This window comes from Asparagus officinalis, chromosome 3 (assembly GCF_001876935.1).
Source record: "Asparagus officinalis chromosome 3, Aspof.V1, whole genome shotgun sequence".
In the NCBI taxonomy this organism is placed as follows: Eukaryota; Viridiplantae; Streptophyta; class Magnoliopsida; order Asparagales; family Asparagaceae; genus Asparagus; species Asparagus officinalis.
The window spans coordinates 95,031,420-95,054,265 of record NC_033796.1 but is presented as its reverse complement, the minus strand read 5'-3'; the positions used below and the strand labels follow the sequence as shown (position 1 = coordinate 95,054,265).

At 36.5% G+C, this 22,846-nt stretch overlaps 1 protein-coding gene across 4 annotated transcripts; it reads right to left on the bottom strand.

The window, feature by feature from the left end:
- On the bottom strand, positions 1,050 to 19,563 carry LOC109834486 (transcription factor BHLH148-like). Of its 4 annotated transcripts, none has more exons than XM_020402516.1 (5): positions 19,487 to 19,563; positions 19,156 to 19,384; positions 6,875 to 7,926; positions 6,427 to 6,708; positions 1,050 to 1,445 (listed from the first exon to the last, which is right to left on the bottom strand). In XM_020402516.1, the coding sequence occupies exons 3-5, from the start codon at positions 7,295 to 7,297 to the stop codon at positions 1,398 to 1,400; spliced, it is 753 nt and encodes a 250-aa protein (XP_020258105.1). In that variant the 5' UTR covers positions 7,298 to 7,926; positions 19,156 to 19,384; positions 19,487 to 19,563; the 3' UTR covers positions 1,050 to 1,397. The 4 variants fall into 4 exon arrangements, with proteins under 4 accessions (XP_020258105.1, XP_020258106.1, XP_020258108.1 ...); XM_020402517.1 differs by having other exon boundaries at positions 19,156 to 19,254; XM_020402519.1 differs by having other exon boundaries at positions 19,156 to 19,251; positions 19,487 to 19,561.

The following is a 22,846-nucleotide window of genomic DNA, read 5'->3' as shown; positions in this document are numbered from 1 at the left end:
GATTTCTTTTCCCTTTCGCACATGAACTTCAGTGAAAAAGATTACATTGGTATTTTAAGCCTTTCTGACACTTGATATTTTAAGCTGATTATTTTTGTATTCTCTTTGATAACAACGAATTCAACGTCACCATCTTTGTTGCTTTTTGCCTTCGTTACCACGCAAAGAAGAGATACATCCGTCATTTTATTACAGGGATTGAAGAATTGAAGAGGATTTTACTACGGAGAATTAAGTGGAAGGAACATAGTAGTTGAGGTAATAGAATAAGGAGGAACTCATCAATTTTATTACAGCGGGAAGGGGAATAGATATGATGAAAATTTGGAGGAAAATGTGACCCCCCCCCCCAAAAAAAAAAACATTCTAATCACCAATTAATGTTACAGTATCAACGTCATATTCCCAACGTGAGAGGGCGACGGTTACAGGCTATCTAGGGGTATTTTGAACATTTCGTGAGGGGTTTAAACAACGTTTCGCCTAGGGATTCGTTTTGAGAGCTGGAAGAAAATCGTGGCGAATTTTAGGGGCAAAACACCCGTTGAAAAAGTCTTTGAGCGGGGGACACGTTTTCTTTGGTTTTAGGGCTAGAAGCATTTTTTCCTAAAAAGTAAGGATCTCTCCCTTATTTTTTGATAATGGAGAACAGACCCCGCTACCAAACAATAGTGGATATATTACCTTTTTTTTAATCATATCTATTAACTTGACCAGTAAAAAATAAACATTCATTCAATATTTAACACTCATTTATTGTTAAAAATAAATTTCCGCTACTTTTTTATTTTGGATAATATTAGAAGGGAAATTCCCTAAGGACCCAAACCCATAGGACAAGGGAGGGGACAGGAGAGGTGTCCCCTCCCCATTCCTCCATGCACTGTTCATCCTCCTCATTCCTCCATGTATTGTTCATGAACAGTGCATGAAGCAATGAAGAGGGGACACCTTACCTATCCCTTTCGTTGTCTCATGCGTTTGGGTCCTTATAACATTACTCATGTTAGAATCAATGGAATGGAAAGGATCGGAAAAAAAAACCTCTATGAAGTTGCAACCTGCCATAGTTTTCATAAGCTTCGAATTGATACAAGGAAAAGTAAATTTCAAGTACACATTTGAGATGACAATAGGAGCCACCAAATCATAACGTCAGCATTTGATTATCCTTATTTTTTCCCTTGGCTAAAAAATAAGAAAGAAAAGATGAGGGGCCCATGATAAGTCAGCATTCAACAACCCTTGTCAGGAAGAGGGGAAAAAAGAGAGGGAAAATTGAGAACATGCTAGTTGGAAAATAAAATTAATCACTTGATTAGGACCCAAAATTAAGCATTATCCACGTGCCAAATTAGCTGCTTCCGGGAAACAGAAATATGTAATTAACTTTTTTTCTATCGGCAAGTTTCCATCAAAGCTCTTTCCAGCTCATTTGCCCCAACCTACATCATTCACATAACAAAAGAGATTAATTAAATTAATCAAAAACATTAAAAAAAGGCAATGTTGCATAAAGACCCACTCACTATTTAAATTACATATTTCTTCTTTTTCTAGTTTACAATTTAGGGGTAATTTGACCTCTAAAGCAATTGTATATGAGATTCTAGATCAATTAGAAAATTAACAACCAACTAAACGGTAAACTAAGGAATCATTTTGGAACAAAATTTCAAATTAAACCCATTTAATATTTTTATTAACAAATTCGACCTACTCCCATTTTATTTCTCAAAACCGACTCATTTTGTGGCCACGTCAGCAGTGTGGCCACGAAATGGGTCGGTTTTTTTAATAACGTCTCTAAATAGTCGGGGTTGTCAACCCCGACTATTTAGCTATTTCAGGTTTGGCAACCCCGATTATTTAGCTATCTACAAGCTAAAATAGTCGGGGTTTCCAAACCCGACTAATTTAGGGTCATGTCTAATATGTTGGGGTTGCCAACCACGACCATTTAGCAAAGACTATCCACCCAACTCAACCGACGAGTTGAAATTGGCTAAGGAAAATAGTCGGGGTTCCCAAACCTGACTATTTTATTCTGGGTCCTGTCGCCTATATAAACCCCCCAGGTCGTTCTCAGCCCTTATTCCACGATCTTAGTCGCCTCTCAGCGAGTTCCCAGTCGCCTCTCTCCATCATTGTCGTCTCCCAAGCCAAAACTTGCGCATTTCAACGCCATTTTTGTGCGGAATTTCATCGTGAAAGATCTAACAGGTACTTTCTCTCCTTCTCTCCTCTTTTAACATGTAGAAAGCTAGGGTTTTCTCTCCAAAACGAATTTATAGCGTTTAAACTCTATTTGTAGTGGTTTATTTAGAAAATTTATTCTTGTTATAGTTGAAATTAAACATTTGGGGCATAGAATACTCAATTTTAGGGTTTAGGATTTGGGGATCAATTTTAGGGTTTGGGATTTGGGGGTTTACGGTTATAATTGGGTTTTAGGGTTGTAATTGATAATATTTTTTTAAATTTTTTGCATTTAAATGATATAATTTTGTTTTGCATAGGTTGAACAATATGATTTTTATTGCTTGCTCTAATGGTGGAACGATTAATTATGGAATGAATAATATGCCAATGTACGTCGGAGTGACAATCCCGTTAATGATATCGGAATCATATAGTTACCTTGACTTGGTTAATGAATTGCATCGAGTTACGACAATTAACCCACGAGAGTATCGACTAAAAATAATATGTAATTGGTCGATATCTTATGCTAGAACGTCCGCAGTTGAGATCTCAAACGATCATTCGATAAGTATTTTGTTTAATTTGAGCAAGTCACAACCAACGGTAGAATTATTTATTAAAACGGTGCCACATAGGACGGGCCAAACCCTCCAGGAGAATTCTCACGCATGTTAGATTTGGGAGTTGAGTCTGAAGGCTTCCTTTCTTCTTCGAGTGAAATGCAGCGGACTCAATTTCAATATCACAGTGGTGCACCTTCATATGAAGAGGATGAAAGAAGTGACACATCTGATGGTGAAGATGAAGATAGTGCACCAATTGACAACATGCAATTTGTATTCAAAATTTGAACTTTTATTTTACTTCATTATATTCTACTTCATTTATATCATTATATGTGTAGATATGGAGGCGGGACCATTGACGTATGAGGTCCTTTATGACCAACCTCGACATCGATTCGCGAAGATTGACAATGGAGATGTAATTAGATTGATAGTTATAAATTACATTTTCGATCATATCAATTATTCTAAGTTATTGATTGTTACTGAACATTTGTATTGTTTATTATATGCAATCCCCGAGCATTACTATCGTTGATCATACTCGTGCACATTCGAGCTGGGAGTTGACCGATCCACATGTCCAATATACTATCGTTGATCATACTCGTGCACATTCGAGCTGGGAGTTGACCGATCCACATGTCCAATATTATGTCCGTCAAGCATGCTTCTTTGAGTGCTCACCAATATTATGTCCGTCAAGCATGCTTCTTTGAGTGCTCACAAATTAAATAGGTGAGACTTGATTGGGCTATCTTGACAACACTGGTTGAACGATGGAGGCCCGAGACAAATACATTCCACCTGCGCCAAGGAGAGTCGACGATTATATTGCAGGATGTTAGGTTTTGCTTGGACTTAGAGTGGATGGAGATGTTGTCACAGGTAGCGACGACTTCGACTGGTCAGGGAAGTGTGAAGCATTGCTGAGTCAAGTTCCTCACATGAGGGGTGGAAGGATCAAGCTTGAATGGTTGAGAAACAATTACATGAATGTTCCGATCGATGCGACCGAGGAGATCGTCAAGATGTATGCCCGTGCATACATACTTCACATGATCGGTATTATTCTTTTCAAATTCCACGAAGGATTCGGTGCACATGAGGTGGTTGCCACTCCTGGAGGATCTTGTGGATTGTGGTGGATTGTCATGGGGGAGTGCCGTGTTAGCGTATCTGTATAGGGAGATGACCAAAGTGGCTCTCGTTCAAAACAAAGAATTTAAGGGTTGTCTTACTCTGCTACAGATATGATATTGGGAGAGATTGCATTTGGGTTGCCCAGATTTGAGGGAGGCACATGCTCTCGATGGCCATATTCCGTTAGGCTACAGGTATTACTAAGTTATTTAAAAAAAATATCATTACATGTAATTTTATACATTTATTTCAATTTATACTAACTCATTGTATATAAAATAGATGGAATGTATCCAGATCTTGGCATACCTCACCAAAGGGCCATGAAAACTTCTATAGGAACAAGCTCGATCAAATGGAGGACGAACATGTATTAAATCATAATATCTAAAAAAAATTAATCATTACATCATTTATTACTAAAATCTGCTTTGCTTTATCTTTTTATAGGTCAAGTGGATGCCATATGAACTAGTTTTAGAGTCACTACCAAATATATGCAGAGAAGAGCCGGATGAATGGCGTGCTCGCGCTCCGATCATATGTTTTGAGATTATCGAGATGCACGTACCTGATCGTGTGCTCCGACAATTTGAGCTACGACAACATATCCCGGACCCTGTAGAGATAATAGAGAGAAATCCCAGAAAAGATGCACATCGTCAAGATTGGGAACATATTCACCAAGCTTACATCGGGAGGTGTGATTGGAGGGAAGAATAGTTGGTGATGGAGAGGGCTGACGCACCTGACCTAGGTGTGTATTTGCGGTGGTATTGGGGGATTACTCGCCGATGGATATTTCAGGAGAACAAAGCTCCTAAGAAGTACATACCAAGAGGTCTAGTTGAGAGAGAGTTGGTAAGTGTATAAACAAAATATAAAGTTATCTTGTGAGTTTTATTTTATTATCATCCAAATCATAATATTTTTCTTGGGGTTTTTATCTTATAGGTACAAGAGCTCGAAGAACTTTCTACTATGGCACATGATACAATCCGAACGACTACCGAGCCAGGGCCGAGGAACACGTTCATTCGCATGATCAAAAAGATTTGGTCCGCTCTTCAGAGGACGCGTAATGTAAGACGTGATGACCGTGAGGAGTGACCAATTGAGTACGGTCGTCGACGGTTCCGAGGACACATGGGGGCAGGCTCAAGCGGTGCACATGATGAAGCTAGCGGCTCACAGCAGACCCACGCCAGATGTTCATAGTCGGTTCGAGTCAATGAGGATGTCATGCACTCCCAACTTCACACACAACCAGACGAGGAACTCATCTGAGCTCACGTTGAAGATGAACGTGTCAGGGGGAGAGGGAGAGGGGGAGGGAGAGGGAGAGGAAAGGGAATTGTATCCGATTGAAACTGAATATTATGTATCTGATTGAGTATTGAAGGGATGTTTGCTTTTGAAACTAAATATTATGTATTCGATTGAGTATTGATTGTTAGTATGTGAATTGCATGGTATGTATCCGAATGATTATGGATTTTTATTTGAGATTACTGATTGATATGTGTGTTATTGTGATTGTGATTGCATTGTGGATTGATATGTAACAGCAGGAGTTTGAATTTCTAGCTCAAAGTGTGTGTAGTAGAGTCTGCTAAATGGTCGATTGATATGTAACAGCAGGAGTTTGAATTTCTAGCTCAAAGTGTGTGTAGTAGAGTCTGCTAAATGGTCGGGGTTGGGAACCTCGACGATTTTGTGCACATACACGAAACGCTCGGGGTTTCCAAACCCGACCATTTTGGCGTAGGATAACTCCCTTATGCTAAATGGTCGGGGTTCCAAACCCCGACCGTTTTCAGCTCCTTCAGCGACTGAGCCAAAGCTCTCTGTCATATGGTCGAATTTGGGAAATGGGCTTTCGAAATAGTCAGGGTTACCAACCCCGACCAATTAGACAGGGCACTAAAACTGTCGGGGTTGGACACCCCGACTGATTTAGCTTGTACATAACTAAATAGTCGGAGTTGGCAACCCCGACTATTTAGAGACGTCATTAAAAAAACCGACTCATTTCGTGGCCACGCTGCTGATGTGGCCACGAAATGCGTCGGTTTTGAGAAATAAAATGAGAGTGGGTCGAATTTGTTAATAAAAACATTAAATGGGTTTAATTTGAAAATTTATTCAATCATTTTGTGGTTATTGGAACTCTAGTACACCTATCACGTTACAAAAAGCAAGTCCCTTAAATGGCCATTCACCTTTATTATCATCATTTTATATTTGCATATCTGCCCCCATATCTTTGCAATTAGGTGAAAAAGGTAAATACATGTTAAAAGACAAAAAGCAGGAAGTGCGTGGGTGGGTTGGGGGTGGGGGTAGCCCTAGAATTTGTAAATTTATGAACATGATTAGGGATTCAAATATATATCACTGAATTCTGAAAAAAATATTTAATCTTCAATTAGAATCCAATGTATATAACTGTTTGAAATCTTATGCATTTGAATCCATATCAAATATTTAGAATTTAGTTTTCATGGCTAACCTTGCTCTCAATGTTGATGATGGCCATCAACTCATTGCCAGAAAACTCGGTTTGAATAGCTCTAGCCTTAGCATCCATGGACTTCAAGCATTGAAGAGCACCAATCATGGAATCAAGGGTAGACGCTGGATCCAGTCTAATCTTGATCTTTTCCCCTCCTAAACTTGAATTTTCCACACTTTTGATCCTGAGCTCCTCATTGCGCTTTAATAGCTCCTCCTTCACTCCTTTGAGCTCTTTAACATAAAGAGCTGCCGACTGTACTATCGAGTTCTTATCACCCTGTCAATAAATAGAAAAAGAATCAAGTAAGGAGAGGGGGAAAAAAAGAATTCAAAAGTGCAGTTGATTTCTTTGATAAATAGAAAAAGAATCAAGTAAGGAGAGGGGGAAAAAAAGAATTCAAAAGTGCAGTTGATTTCTTTGAAGTCACAGTACGAAGAAATACCTTTGATCTATAGGGAAGCATGGAATGCAAATCAGCATAGCTCTGGCTCAACCTCTCTCTCCTCTGCCTCTCTCTCATCATATGTCGAAACCCTGGGCTATACTCACCAGTCCTAGCTTCCAGTCGATCTCTTGGAATTCTTCGTAAGAGATCAATCATTCTAAGATGAATGTTCTTTTTCTTATTTGCCTGTGAGCTCAAGAAGTCTGACGAATCATGAAACTCCGGTCTGGTGTAGCTCACAAATGCGCTACGAGGCACAGCAGACGGTTGCTCTGACAGAGGAGAAAGAATGCCGGAGTACCCTGACAGAGGAGAAAGAACGCCGGAGCTGGCACCGATGAAATCCAAGAGCTCCGGTGAGAAGTCCCACGGGCACAGCTCTTGTTGAGGAGGGGAGGAGGAAGGAGAGAAGAGGTCCATTTTTGGTAGCGATCGGTTTATGATTATTAGGATTCTGATGCCTTTGCTAATATATAATTTAGGACAAAAGGACTAGATTTTGGACAGTGGGACTGCCCGCTTGTTTTTGAAGCACGTGGTCAATGTGGAGAATTGGGGGTTAGATTTTGGAATTGGTCAAGCGTGGCGTTAACACAAAACAACACGTTTTAAGTTTAATGATCACCAACTTTCATCACGTGGGGTCGCTGTCTGCTTCTTTTCAACCCGCGTCCACCCGGTCTTAGTAGTTAGAAACGCTATTGCTTGAATGGTCAAAGAAAAGTAGTTGTTTTGGGTTTGATAACGGGTCGGGTCGGGCTTTATCCGTTAAGCTTTGATCCGTGTTCGCAGGAATTGAACCATAAATGAGCTGGCTTACGGAATCCAAAAGGATCTGGCTAAAGATATCAACATTCCTTTAGCAAATAAATGTCCACATAATCATGAACAAGTCAACGAGGGAAAGGGATTACCCTAGTTGTTAGTATCAGGTTAACAGACGTGAATCCTTACAGAACAAATTTATTTTAGGATCACACCTCGTCAATTAGTCTATTAAACTTGATGTTCTAATGAATATGCATGGATCTCAAACTTTGGATCAAACGCTGAAGACAAGATAAAAATTAGTTTAAAAATATGAACTCAATATGCAAAACTTAAGATAGATTTTTCGTAGAAAGATAGATATAACTCCCATTGAGAGTAAAGTGAAATACCGAATGAGATGATTTGAGCATGTGTTATGGAGACAACTGAATGCACTAGTTAGTAGAAATAATAAGATTCTAATTACCAAATAGTACGATGATAGAGTTAGGCCTGAAAGAACTTGATTAAAGGCAGCTGTTAACATAAGATTCATATAGCTGATGCCAAAAGTTAAGGATAAAGACTTGTTGTTTTCGGATTTAAACTGCCCCTGGTTCAATAAAGATCAAACTTAACCCTAGCCAATTTATCGGATGATGAGTTTGATCAAGTGCAGAATCTACGATACTCAGATTCAATCAACAACTGCAATCCCACCAAAGTATCCAAGCTTGAAACAGAATTCAGGTCAAGTTTAGATCAGTTATTGAGCAGGTAAATTCAGATCATTTTATTTGTCACAATTGTGGAAACCACATCGCATGGCAATTGGCAAATGTCTACACATGTCCCAATCCTAAGAAAATTGGTTTCAAGATAATGTCATGGGTCAAGGGCTATTATACTGATGGTGTTAGGACTTAGAATAATGTCATGTGGGGATTAACAACTTCCACGCAATTTCTAGGATATCAAATGGGGGGATTATAATACAATTCTTCTTCTGAGAGTGATAGATGAAGGTGATAGCAAAATGAATAGTTCCCTTTAGTTCCCACCAACTCGTCGTCATTGACTATGAAAATTAATTGCGACTTTGTTGCAATATGAATTTAGTCAAGTGCTCTCGCTAGGGTGGTACTGCTGTTACTGTTAACCATGTTTCTATCAGCAGCACAGCTTCTTGAGATAATACTTTTCGTGATTCAAATCTTCTCCTCTGTTTCTATGAACTTATAGTGATACTGTTTTGATAAATTCAAATCTATATATATTTATATATATATATATATATATAATGATGAGATAATATTGGTATGCTTGGTAGGGATGACACAATCCCCTCATCATATCAATGGAGGACCGACCATCAACAATGGGTTGAGGTATGGCATGCGGATAGGCAACCATTTTGAATAATGATGGATATGCCACCGTCACTACCTTATAAGCAAACTTTTTGCTTGGTATCAAAGAATACTCATTTTCTCTTCTCTCTCTCTCTCGTCTCTCCTCTCTCTCTCTCTCTCTATATAATATATATATATATATATTATATATATATATATATAAGTTAATGAGTATCTTTGTCATAGACGGGGATTTCCTCCTTGACTCTCAAAATCACAATGATTGACGACATATATGATCCGCTCCGTTTAAACTTGGTCTACCAATAAAATATCCTAAAACCGCCAAACACACCCAACGTTTGGGTAATCCGTCGTCGTTTGACTCCCCACGAGCCATGTGAAAAGTTCTACTTATTCAAAAACCCTTATAAATTGATACGAATGATGAGGTCAAACGACGACGTGTTTTACCCCAAAACTTGGTGTGTGGTGTTTTAGAATATGTAGATCAAGTCAACGGAGCGGACCATCCCAACATGTCGCTCAACTCCATGTGATTTTAGAGGCACATAGGAGGAAATCCCTCCTATGACAAGGATACTCATAATCTCCTCTCTCTCATCTCTCTCTCTCTCTACTAGTATATATATATATTAATATATATATATATAATAATATATATATTATATATATATATATCTTATATGATTATCTAAGCGTGACACTTAGGAACAATCCCCCCCCACCGCCGCCCCCACACCCCACACACGACACCACAATATAATATTATATATATAATATATATTAATATACTAATATATATATATATATTAATATTATAAAGAGAGAGAGGAGAGAGAAATAATATGGGTAAGCACAATTTTGTGCTTGGTAATGTAGCGTGGGCACAATCCCCCCATTCATCAATAGGGGACCACATTCACATAGGTTGAAGCAGTGCATGAGATAATGCAACAATCTGAATGAGTGTTTTGTGCTTGGTAGTGAGGGACACAATCGCCTCATTCATTCAAATAGGGGATCACATTCACCAATGAGTTGAGGAGTTGCATGGGTATGCAACAATTTAATGAGTGGGAGGGGATTATGCGCACCTCACTACGCAAGCAAAATTTTTGTGCTTGGTACCAAACATACCTTATTTCTAAATATATAATATATATTATATATATAATATATTATATATAATATATATATATATATATATATATATCATGCAGAATCAGCAGTATTTTCATCATGCATTATTAAACACTATATGAAGAACTACGATGATTATGTAAAGGACAAATTTTCAAAAACCATGCTGGTTTTAATTTATTCTCAAAAAAAAACCTTTTCAAAACTTAATTACAAAAAACAACCCAGTTGGATGAATACTGGGTCGTTTTTGAAAAAAAATTCAACAACTTTCACGGGGGTTGAACTCCCGTGAAGTTTTTTCTCATAACAAAACTTCACGGGAGTTCAACTCCCATGAAGTTTGAAATTTTTTTTTTCAAAAACAGACCTAGTTTCATCTAACTGGGTCTGTTTTTGTAATTAAAGTTGAAATGGGTCGTTTTTTATAAATAAATTTTAAAAATGGATGGTTTTGAAAATTTGTCCCATTATGTAACACCATATGAAGAACTGACGGTTGCATTATGTAACACCATATGAAGAACTGACGGTATATGAGAGTATAGATTTGAGAGTATAGATTTCAATACACTATCATCTTAGCAAGTTATCAACTATATTGCGGTCTTGGGGGTGCTAGTGTAGCACAGAGCTGACCAGCTACTGGCTATGACTTCTGTATCTCTCACTACTTAGGCATCTGTTATCCACAAATGAGGAGTTACACTTTGGTGAGATCCTGTTTCTCCATAGATCTATGTGTTAATCACCAGAAATACTAGACAATAATCAGCACTTATTATTTTAGAACATTGACATTATTTCAACAAATCTATCACCACATAATGGGTCTATGGGGACGGTTCGTGGGGCGCGGTTTAAAACCGTTCCCGTTGCTACCTAAGGGAACGGTTCTGTGACAGTTCCAACCGTCACGAATATATCTAAGACAACGCTTTAAACTAAAGCGTTGGGCTTGAATTAGGCTTAGTCTAAAATTTTACAATGGACTAAGGGGACGGTTTATTATGGGGTAAAGGGACGGTTTTATTATGGGCTTTTTAAGTTCACACTCAAACTTTAACAAAAGAGCATTTATTTTGTTTCTCTCGTATATACAGTCGCTCTTCACCCGATCGATTAGCAGCAAATCCCCCCGAAGACTTCTCGCTGAGTTCTAGGGTTTCCTCGCCATCCTGCACTCCCGCGCGTCCGCGAGCCACCTCGACTTCGTTTCCTCCTCTCGTCGACTCCCCCGTACGCCGCTCCTCTCCTTCACTTCCTCTCGTCCGACAAGTTCGTCGATTTAAAGGTCATCCCCTCTCTAGCTTCCTATGATTTGGGGTACTTATCTCTCTCCTTTTCAATCATCAAACCTAGGGTTTCAAATTTTCATTTTTCTCTATTTAATAAAAATTTTATTTGATTTTACAAATTAGGGCTTTGTTGTCTCGGTTGATCTTTGTTGAAAATTCTACATCTTTACTGGACAAGGTAAATCCTCAAATTTGAATTAGTATATGTTCTTAATTTTTGTTTAAATTTGAAAGTGAATTAGTATATTTTCTCTATTAGTATATGTTCTTGATTTCTGTCTGATTTGTGCTAATTGCTTCTAATTTTGGGGAAATCACTGCCTTTCTTATGGGATTTCGTCGGATTTTTGCTTGATTTGTTGAATTTCGGCAATTACAAGTATAATTTCGCCATTTTTAGGTGCTTAATTAAGAACACAAAATCACTTCGCTTCATGGTATGGCATGTTTATAACAGCTTATCAAGTACCTTCCTTACATATAGTCATCAATTAAATTTCATATCTTATTCAAGTTTAGAATTTTCTAGTCATCAATTAAATTTATATCTTATTCAAGTTTAAAATTTTCTACTTATGCCTTGCCTACTCGTTTGCTCTAGCACTTTTATCTACTGGCGATTTAAAGAAAGAGAGCTTTGTATAAGTTTGAATTTGTAAGTCATATGAAATGTCATAATGCAGTTGACTGAAATTTTCACATTTTTAGCGAGTTGATGTGTGTTAACTTTCATAACCATTCCTGCATCTATTCCTCTACTAATGGATTAAACATACTTGAGAACCCACTCAAAAGAAAGAAAAAAAAAACAAGGATAAACTGAAACACCAATATTAAATAGTATAAAATGACAGACACTACATGTCTTGAGTCTAGGGGTGGAAATGAACTGAATTTGGATCGAATACCACAATATTCGTATCCATATCCAGCTCATGTTCGACTATTCGCATTCAAAACGAAGTAGGAAATGTATGATCGTATTCGATTCGATTAGTATTCGAATATTCAACAACTATTTGCCAATTCTTGGTTTTTAGGTAGTCTTTTGTGAATTATTTGGTTCATATTCGTTAGATATTAGGTAAGTATTTGATAAATATTCATTATCATATCCTAGTCTTATAATGCAATCAAGCATGAGCCAAACATGATACAACAAATGAATATGCAACCTAGAGATAAATGTAATATTCACAAATCAAAACTACTTATATAAGGCTCTATGTGTAGGGATGCATAGAAATATAATAACTATAAATTATAGGTCTAAAGTATAATATATAAATGAATAGTTTATTAAACAAATGAATAGAATATATCTACGGTCACAGAAGTCGGGAACGTGGTATGCTATAGCGAACCACGACCCAGTGCAATCGTCCCAGATTCACATGGAACACAACCCGATTCACCCAACTCCACTGACCCGATTTGGAATTCAAACTAGTTAAAATTTTGAAAAAAATAACTCTTTTTAAAAGAATAAACAATTAAAAAACATGAGAAATTAAGCAAATAAAGTATTTGTATCTTAATTGCGACATGATTCTTTAGGTTCTTTTACTATTACTAATATCAAGTAGCATTTAAGAACTGAACCTTAGGCGTACCACATTTCCTTGCGTACTATATAAACCTACACCCTCATACCCGATTCCTAATGAGTGGTGTACCATGTTCCCATACTTGTCCCGTGAATCAGAATGAACCGGCTACTATGCCTATGGTTAAATTCTATTCGTTTATGAACCGAATACCAAAAACTATTCATTTATTGTTTAATGAACTATCAAATCAAATATGACCGGATACTTAAGCGAATAAATATCGAACTAGACATTACATGTAGGAAAAACAATTAACACTCTTAACTAGATGCATATAAACATAATAATTCAAGGGAGGTGCATGCTAATTCGTGCAGACAATTGTTCAGATTTATTTCAGAATTTCAGCTGAGGATTTTGAAATTTGATATGATAGCGTCATTAAAAATAGGATTCTTTTCACAATAGATGAAACACCAATGTCATATATGTAACAAATATGTTGAAGTAAGATACTCAGGGTTTATGATGTGGGGTTGGGTTTTTCTGCTGTCGTCTATCAAATGCAAGCAGTTTACATATCCTAAATTGTGAATACTAGGTTATCAATCACAGATGTATCAGATGTTGCATTCTCGCATTATTATAGTTTATAAGGCCAGAAGTTAAAAAGATTGTGCCAGTAGGGTACATTATCATTTACGATGACAGGGTGTATTTGTATATACCTTCCATTAAGTGACTTAGAAACATTCAAGCATTTATTGCTTTATCGTATCTGATATTGGCTACCTGCAAGGCCAAATGCCCTGCAGCATTTCCATCTTCACCTACTAAACTCACTTCCCAGTATTCCGCGTTATCTCTATTCTGGAAGCAGGAACATTAGAACAAGCAGTCTGAATCTGCACAAGTATGTTTGGGAGGTTGAAGGGTTTTAAAAGTTTCCAAAAGAAATTCAAGCTTCTGATGAGAAGGCAAACTCTATATACATTTGAATCAAAGCTTAGAACACCTTATATACAGCTAGGCATCAGAAGTTCTATTTATTTTTCTGTTACTTTTTTTTTGAAGTAAATTGTGGGTATGGTCTATCCTCTTAAGACAGGGGACATAAGTAAATATTATCCAAAGAAACAGTTTAAATGAGATCCAAAACCAGCATTATTCATAGACTAGTGCTGTGCGTTTCTAGAGAACATACCCAGAAATCAGGAGTTAACACAATTGAAGCTTTCAAAAAACAACTGGCAGTGCGAATTTGTAAAAAGATGTCCGATACCCTATATTAAAGACAATGGTTAAGTTGGAGTGAAAATTTAAGGAGGTCAAACCAATCATTTGGCCAAGGGCCATAAGGGACCTCAAACAGTGGCGGAGCCAAGATTCCTAGTTCGGGAGGCCAATATATATATAAACATCAGAATGAAATAAAATATTATATTAAATAGTATCTATTGGTTAAAATACGAATATATAGTTGCAAACTTGCAATGCATCAAAGAAATATTAAATAAATCAATTGGTAATGCATCAAACAAAGATTTGAAAGAGAAGAGGGAAATCAAACCTATCAAAGCCAAGTGGAATCTCTCCAAACGAAGCCCCTATCCAAATCGGCCACAAAGAGGAGAAGAAATAGAGAAAAATTGGTCGAAAATTGCCCAAGAAATCGCCGGAAAATCGCCCAGAAAGTAACGTGAAAAAGCCCTAAAAACCCTAAGTCCGCAGTTTTATACCCCCTGTCTCGATGAGCGAGACAGTAAATACTGTCTCGCCCAACGAGACAGCAAATACTGTCTCGCTGAGCGAGACAGCAAATACTGTCTCGATTTGCTACTAATGGCAAAGTTGTTTTAACACAATACCACTAAATAAAAAATTAGAACAAATAAGTATATTAAACAAGGTATATAGTGATTCTTCACCTTAATCAAAAAAGGCTTTCAAGATTCGACAAAAAAATCGTTCAGACGCCCAAGTCAATGAGGTAAGTGACAATTAAGGTTAGATTTGTTAAATAGAAATGAAAATTGGAAAGGGGAAAGAAGAATTGAGAGATTTATGAATAGTTTTGATTAAAGTTTGTGAAAGAGAAGTACAGAAAGGAAATTTGAGAAGACTTTTTTTTCTTTGTTTTTTCTAGTGCATGGTAGCTTCAATTTTTATTTTTGTTTGTTTATTAAATTAAATCTAATTTGACTTGGGTGGGTGAAGGTTTTGTCAAACCTGATGGTGGAGTGGAGGGGCCAAATTGACTTGGTTTGATAGAGGGACCAAATTGAAATAGTCAATGAAACATTAGCCTATACAAAACCAACTGCCCACATAAATTTCCTATTGAAAAATTAGATTGGTTGGGGGTGACCATGGCCCCCTCTTGCCAATGAATGTCTCCGCCACTGACCTCAAACCTGCCCAAATTTGTTCAATGCAATACGTGACTCAAAATTAGAGTGGTCACCACGTATGGTTTATTGTATGATTTGGAGATCTGTTGTTGGAATGGACTGGAATCAAGGTGTTCAACCTTCAACAACAGGATCATAATGAATGTAATTCATCCTTACTATGAAAATGATTTTCGAGAGTCGATGATTATTTATGTCAATGATTTCCTTTGTGTGGGGTATGGGGATACAATTAATTTCTTGCAGAATAAATGTTGCGATTAAACGTATTTTTCACAGAAATTCTTTTTTGTTTGCTCCCAAGGACTTAGCAAATAGGGACAGATAGCATCTTTCCGAAAAAGAGGCAGACGGATTGTTGACACTACTGACTTTGACATAGTTGTAGAGAATAAAAAAGATAAGTTTCTAAACAAATTAAACTCGATTCGGCCAGAACTATCTACCTTAGACGATAACACCTCCATGGACTTAGTGTAACAAAGGATTCTTTGCTGTAAGAGGAACTTCCACTTCTATGGACTTGCTGTTCCTCTTAAACTCAGAGCGTTTATCTGCTGACAATGAAAAACGCCATTCTTCCTGAGGATAACCATCTAAAACATAAATGGCAAGGACCAAACATATGCGTGTTGTATAGAAGTGAAGGAGAAACAATAAATTCATTCATCACCTTCTGAAATGGTCTTATCCGTAAAAAACTTGGGATAAGTTGTTGATCCATTTTAGGATACATGCACTACAAGCTTCCACAAGCTTCCATCCAGGAAATGCTTGGGGAGGGAACAATCAAAATGTTAACAGTAATAAAATATTGTTCTGGGATTTGGGTGAGGTTACGTCCCTTGAGGAATTGGGAAGTATACTAATAAAGCAATATTCAATGCTTTTGTTGTCTCGCATATCATTAAAGTATCATAACAATATACATTGGTCGTCTATTCTTCCAGGAGGGGACAGGAGCGTGCAGATTAGTTCCTCCAACTTTAATCTATTAGGAGTGACTAAAATAATTTTCTCTGGAGCAAGGGGTGTAGCAGGACAATGTCATGGAGAGACACTAAATATAATTATCCATTTAAAAGTTTCCTTTTGGGTCTCAGGAGTATTGCGTACTTTGGCTCCTAATCTTTATCTTCTGTAATGGTCACCCTTGCCTGGTTAGTTTATATCCTTGTAATATTTTCCTTTTTTATTCCTTAACTTCGGCTTTCTTTTTCCATTGATGTTTTGTCAAATTCTTAGTAATGAAACAGAGAGAAGTGGGGGTGGGGGTGGGGGGGAGTGCATGGTCGCACCCACCTTTTTTCTCACCAAAAAACAAACCCACGAAAGAAAAAGGTCCATAATGAATCTTGAGTATGCAGAATACTCATATACAACAGATTGCAGACAGGGTCGTAAGTCTGTTATCTAGAGAATCTAATTTTAGACCGAGTTATGTCAATGAACTAGACACTTCATACCTATAGCTTAATAGTCCTAAACTTGTGATCTGAACTCAAGACTGCCTTAGGAATGAAAAAGATGAAATGTGGAGCCAAAAACTAGCAATTAGGTTCTTTAGCACATTGCACTGATGGCATGTCAACCCGTACATTGACTAACATATTAGTATGAGATTGAATTTAGTAAGGAAGATAGTTTACCTCTGATACATCTTGGAGAGATCACCAGAGTTGAAAAAGAGAACAGATGCCTATTCTGAGTTTAAGGACATGGAAAATGAACATCCAGCAGATAATTGACAAAAAATTATGTCAACAACTCCACATTTCAAATCTACAGTGCAAGAATTAAATTTTTACATATACCAATAAAATAAATAAATCGAACACGTGCAAAGAATTTAACCTGGACTAGTGCTTTTTTTTCTTTTTTATTTAGAGAATTTTTTATTTTTATTTTTATTTTTTATTTTTTATTTTAATTTTTTTTTTTTGGGGGGGGGATTAAACCAAATAATGTACATAGCAAAACCATATTTGTGTGGGAATGGCACCAAAAAACAGATGGGAGACCAAATATGTTTGTTTTAAGTAATAGTTTGTACGGAGTTAGAGTACTGTAATTATTGATGTGATAAAGTGATGAAAGTTAATTCATAACAACGTCAAAAGAAGCTAGACTAAAAAGTAGTTAGTTAGTTAAACACATTCCGTAGAAATGTTCTAACCATATTTTTTGATAGATTGTCCATATCCCTGACTGAAGTTTAAAACTTCACACGCATCAAGAAAGAACACCAATGTTGAAAATAAAAAATGGGTTATGTAACCCTTGTCCTCGTGTTAAGGGTTAAGGAAAAAAACGTAACACATAAATTAGGTTATATTGTTTATTAATTATTTAGATATTTTATAAATACTAATAATACATAATAACTTTAATATTTAGAATAACCAAACTTTTCAAACATATCATCACAATTATCAAATATAAACCTATAGCATCACAATTTCTTAACAAAAGTTAGTCATATATGACAGTAACAACCGTTCCAAAAAGCGTCATCAAATGATCAAATACATTAACATCGTCAAGTTTAAGGCAATAAAAACAAGTCTAAACACTTCCAACTCTCAAGTTCTTAACTTCACAAAAATATTATAATTCCTAATCAAGTTCACTATGTCAACCAAACTAAACATAGTTATGTAACAACAGTAAGAAATTTTGTATACACAGAGATTGCGTGCAAACTTAATTTCACAAACTCTAGTATTAACTGAAAACTAAGACCTAATCAAAATCAAGTAATAACTAAAAGTAATTATCTAACTAACACAATTAACCCACAAATTAATCTCAGTATTCTAATTTTGTGACAGATTTTAAAAAATTATTTTGAAGGGTAAAGTAGTGGAGTAACAGATTTGATATGACTAATGGTAAATTGGTAATAAAAAAGATTGGAATTTGGAAGGTAATTCAGAATCACTATTTATTGAAAGGATTTACACTGAGATGCCTGATATATAACTGAAAAATAAAAAATTTACCTTATTAGAATCATAGAAGCCGCTGATAGCTGGATGAGTTTTAGAGGAGGCAAAAAGCTAGAGTTTGGGTTGGAAGAGGCGAAGAGATCGTATATTTGCAGAAAGAGAATGGGGTGATCGGGACTACAATGGTAGAGTTTAAATGATTTGGACGGTGGGAGATGCATCAACACGTCCTAATGAGAGATGCAATTTAACCTTAAAAACCTCATGTTAATTGTTAATTGGTTATATAACGTAACGCATATTTAACGCAATATAACGTGTTTTCTTGGAACCGTTAAGTTACAAAACGGGTTATATAACGGGTTTATTTAAACAATGAGAAGCACATACATCATCCTTGAATTTAGACAAAACTGACTAAAAGTTCATATTTATATGCTATATATTAAAAGCAGTTCCCACATAACTCTATATCTCAACTCCCAGGACAACTCTGTACAACCTTTACGTAAGAATCAAAAGCATAATAAGGTTTTGCGCATGTCGTCTCCCTAAAGAAACTCATGTTTAGGAAAAAGCATGACTACTCTTAGATCTTTTGACACATTCATGACTTCTAGAAACAAACTCTGCATAAAACAACAGATACTTGCAGATTATATTCGGTGTAACGTCAACATAATGTATACTCAAGAGTTAAGAGTAAGCATATAACAAGTTGCTCAATTTAACATGCCCCGCTAAGTGCTAAAATTCAAGCATGATGTTCACTAAAAGCAATAGCGTAAGATAAATAGCAATTTACCTATATCCACCCCGCATCTGCTTTGTTTCCACTACTCCAGCATATATATCATCGAACACCTTATCTGCATCTTTCAGTGCCAATCTAAAACTTCCCCTACTGCATCAAAGATCATAAGTTGGCGAATTTCTTCAAATTTTAACCAAATTATTCAGCATCCCCATAATAATAATAAATGAAAACCAAACACCTTTGGATGAAAGAAGTCAATCCAAACAACCACAAAAACCTAATTTCACACAACGAAGAACAGCAAGTTACCAAAGAAACCATAATAATCCGTTTCTTAAACGAAAGAAAAAGGTATAATTCGCTTATTACTACCACTTACTTCTTTCTGCAAGTAGAAACCATCTAAGATCATGGCCTGAGAGAAAAGACGAAAATTTTTGAGAAGAAACGAAAAAAGCAAGTAGAAACCATCTAAGATCATGGCCTGAGAGAAAAGACGAAAATTTTTGAGAAGAAACGAAAAAATTTTGACTTTTTCCCCCCCGCTTCCTCTTTTCTCTATGAGCGTTGAATTGGGAATTTCTAATGAATTTGACAGGAAAACGCCCATTTAGCTAAGCCCCTCGTTGATTAAGCCCACGTGGTCAATTCGATAATTTTGGTTTTTAAAAGTTGGGGTGGAAATTTGTGTTTAACACGCGCGGAAATCGATTAGCAATGCCGCCCCTTGTAAAGTCAAAGCGTGAGAACGTCGAGAAGTTTAACACGCGCGGAAATCGATTAGCAATGCCGCCCCTTGTAAAGTCAAAGCGTGAGAACGTCGAGAAGGAAAGGTTTAAACCATGAATCACATGACAAATTAGACTTTAATCATCACTAATATTAACCATCATTAATAAATTACTACTAGTATATAGCACGTGTCTTTTAGCAATTATCAATTTTGTTTTTATTTGTGAATAAAAAATAATCTGTATCTTACCTCGGATAAAAAAAAGATAAAACTTTAATTTATAGGTGATAGTGAGGAGAATTATGTATCATAAAACATAAAACTTATCAAATGTATTTTATGGTCATTCTCTTTTAGAAATCTAAAATCTTAACTTAATCTTTTCAACTAATGTTTGTGTTGATGTTAATATCAAACAGATATTATAATGGGGGTGAGGTTGATTGGGGTGCTGTTAACTTCTTCGAATATATGATCTTGAGTTGAGTAGCTTTAGCCTGCACAAATAGAAATTCATGAGAGGACGGGGACTAGTTCCCCCATTATTCCTCCGGCGATCAAGTCAGTTGATGGACATGAATGGGAAAATGATGAACTGTGTGAGTTCTTAAGTTTGCTAGGGATGAGCCCCCTGGTACTTTAAGGGGTAGCTCCTTGCAGATTGTTGGGGACTGGGGGGATTTGAACCGGGGTGCGGCGGACTCCAAAGGGAGTTTAAGTGGAGGTACTGACCAAGGTTCCCTTGTCAACAAAAAAAAATGTGTAGTGCAGTATAATTCTCAGATATTGCTTACTTTGGTATTTGGAATAGTACATCTATTTATATTGGCGAAAAAAAGGATAGAACGATAATCTCGGCCGAATACAGTATGGCATGGCGGCTACGCCAGCACCTACTTTACAGGTGTCGGTCAACGAGTGGAGGAGATGACACCTCGGTATTTAATGCGAAGTGATTAGGGGCATGGTGGTGCCGTCGTGGTCCAATGTGTCATGAAGACTATTGGGGCTAGAGGAATGATAGCGCCTGCCAAGCATTTAATGTCACGCTGACGCATTGTCAGTGGGAGAGACTCGAGGTTGAAGTCGTCCTTTAGCTTGGTCGAGAAGTAATGCCTTTCAAGTCAACCTCACGAGGCGTCAAATAACTGGTCGAGTGAGCTCGTAGTGGGTCGTCTTCGACAAGAGAACCGATAAGTACCGTCTTTCGAGTCTGAACGCACCCTAAAGCCACTAGGAAGGAACCATAGAGGGGGCTGAATAGGGTTTATGTTAATCTAATCCAAGTTATGCCAATTTAAAACTTCTTAACAAATTATCCTAGCAAGTGAGATATAGACAAGATATATGCAAGGATAATAAACTAAGGGCAATATGAAAACAAACAAGATAGTGGGAATATAAATAATAAGCAATAGACAAAGGCGATATAAGATATGAACACAAAAATAAGTGCGCCAATACAATCACAAACAAACGATATGATCACGGAGTTCGGTCCCCACGACCTACGTCTCCGCTCCTCACCTCGAGGAGATCTCCACTATCACACTGGGTTTTCCACGCTTACCCGAAAAACGTTTACACCTCACAATGTTGGTTTTCAACGCTCACCGATCAACGTTCACAATCACTCACAATGTAACTACACTAACTACCACATCAAGTGTTGGTCTCTAGCCCGTGTCTCCCTCAAGTGTTAGGAATTACAACCTCTCTCTAGGCACTACCACCTACCTCACTCCTCTTAGGACGACCCCGTCTCTCACCACACACTCCTTTTGGTGTACTAGTATATTACAAAGTGAACCTCACAATTATAGCTCACAACAAATGATTTATTCTCTAATACAAGTCGAGAACTCAATTAAGCACAACTCAAAGTTATAATCTCTCACAACCCCAATTATACTATGTATGAAAATACTAAAACCTCAAGTGGGTGTGTGTAACAATGAAATTTAATAAAACAAACTAAACTCAAATAAATCTAGCTTTAAGGAAATGAAAAACAAACAAATAAATAGCTAGATAAGAGTTTAGAAAAATTTCTCTATAGATCAAGAGAGAGAGAGGGATAATAGTTGGATGCTCAAACACAATTGATGATCTTCCTCAAGCTCTTATGAAAATTGCTTCACATAAAAAACTCTTAAACACTCTTTTAAACAAACACAAAACATCCTTAAACTTGTTTTAAACAATTCTCTTAACTTGATGAAACTGAGGATATGTGAGGGTATTTATAGGAACCCCAAAGTCAAGAGAAAACAAGGCAAAAAGACCAAAAATCCAAATATGTAAAAGGCTAAAAAAACTAGTTGTTACAGCATCAGTCGACTGATGAGCTGATCGTTAGAGGCGTTTTCCAGCTCATCAGTCGACTGACGGACCTTATCAGTCGACTGATGACCTCATCAGTCGACTGGTCAATCGACCAAAACAAAACAAAAACTTTTTGTTATTCCAGACGCTTTCTTCAGTCGACTGAACACATTCAACAGTCGAATGATAACACTGTATCAGCCTGATTTGAATAGTATAACTAATTTTTGAAGTGCCTTTAAAAATAGCAAATAAATTCCAAAAAATATAAAACTTTGAGAAATCATTGTAAACATGTAAATGAACATGTTACAAAAAGAATTTTTGGAATTACACTTCAATAGTAAAAACTCATCATTTTTCAAAAAAAGTCCAAAACATGAAAATACAGCAACACTTGTTTTGTCATTTTGACTAAACCATGTTTTGAAACTTCATAAACTGATTTCATAGACTTAATAAAAGATGTATGTTATGGTTGTTAAGTCTATAAACTAATAAAACAATATTTTCACAAAATCATTTTTGTATAAACTTGAAAACTATAAAACCAAAACATGTATATGTAAATATAACTATATATATATATATATATATATATATATATATACGATATAACTATATAATTATATATAGAGAGAGAGGAGAAGATAAACAATAAAATGTGTGTGTAAACATTGA

Excerpts from the sequence above, each read along its gene's own strand:
- LOC109834486 (XM_020402516.1), bottom strand. The coding sequence starts at position 7,297 with ATGGACCTCTTCTCTCCTTCCTCCTCCCCTCCTCAACAAGAGCTGTGC. Across the intron at positions 6,709-6,874 it reads TGCTTCCCTATAGATCAAAG|GGTGATAAGAACTCGATAGT; the intron begins GTATTTCTTCGT and ends ATTTATTGACAG. Across the intron at positions 1,446-6,426 it reads TCATCAACATTGAGAGCAAG|GTTGGGGCAAATGAGCTGGA; the intron begins GTTAGCCATGAA and ends TGAATGATGTAG.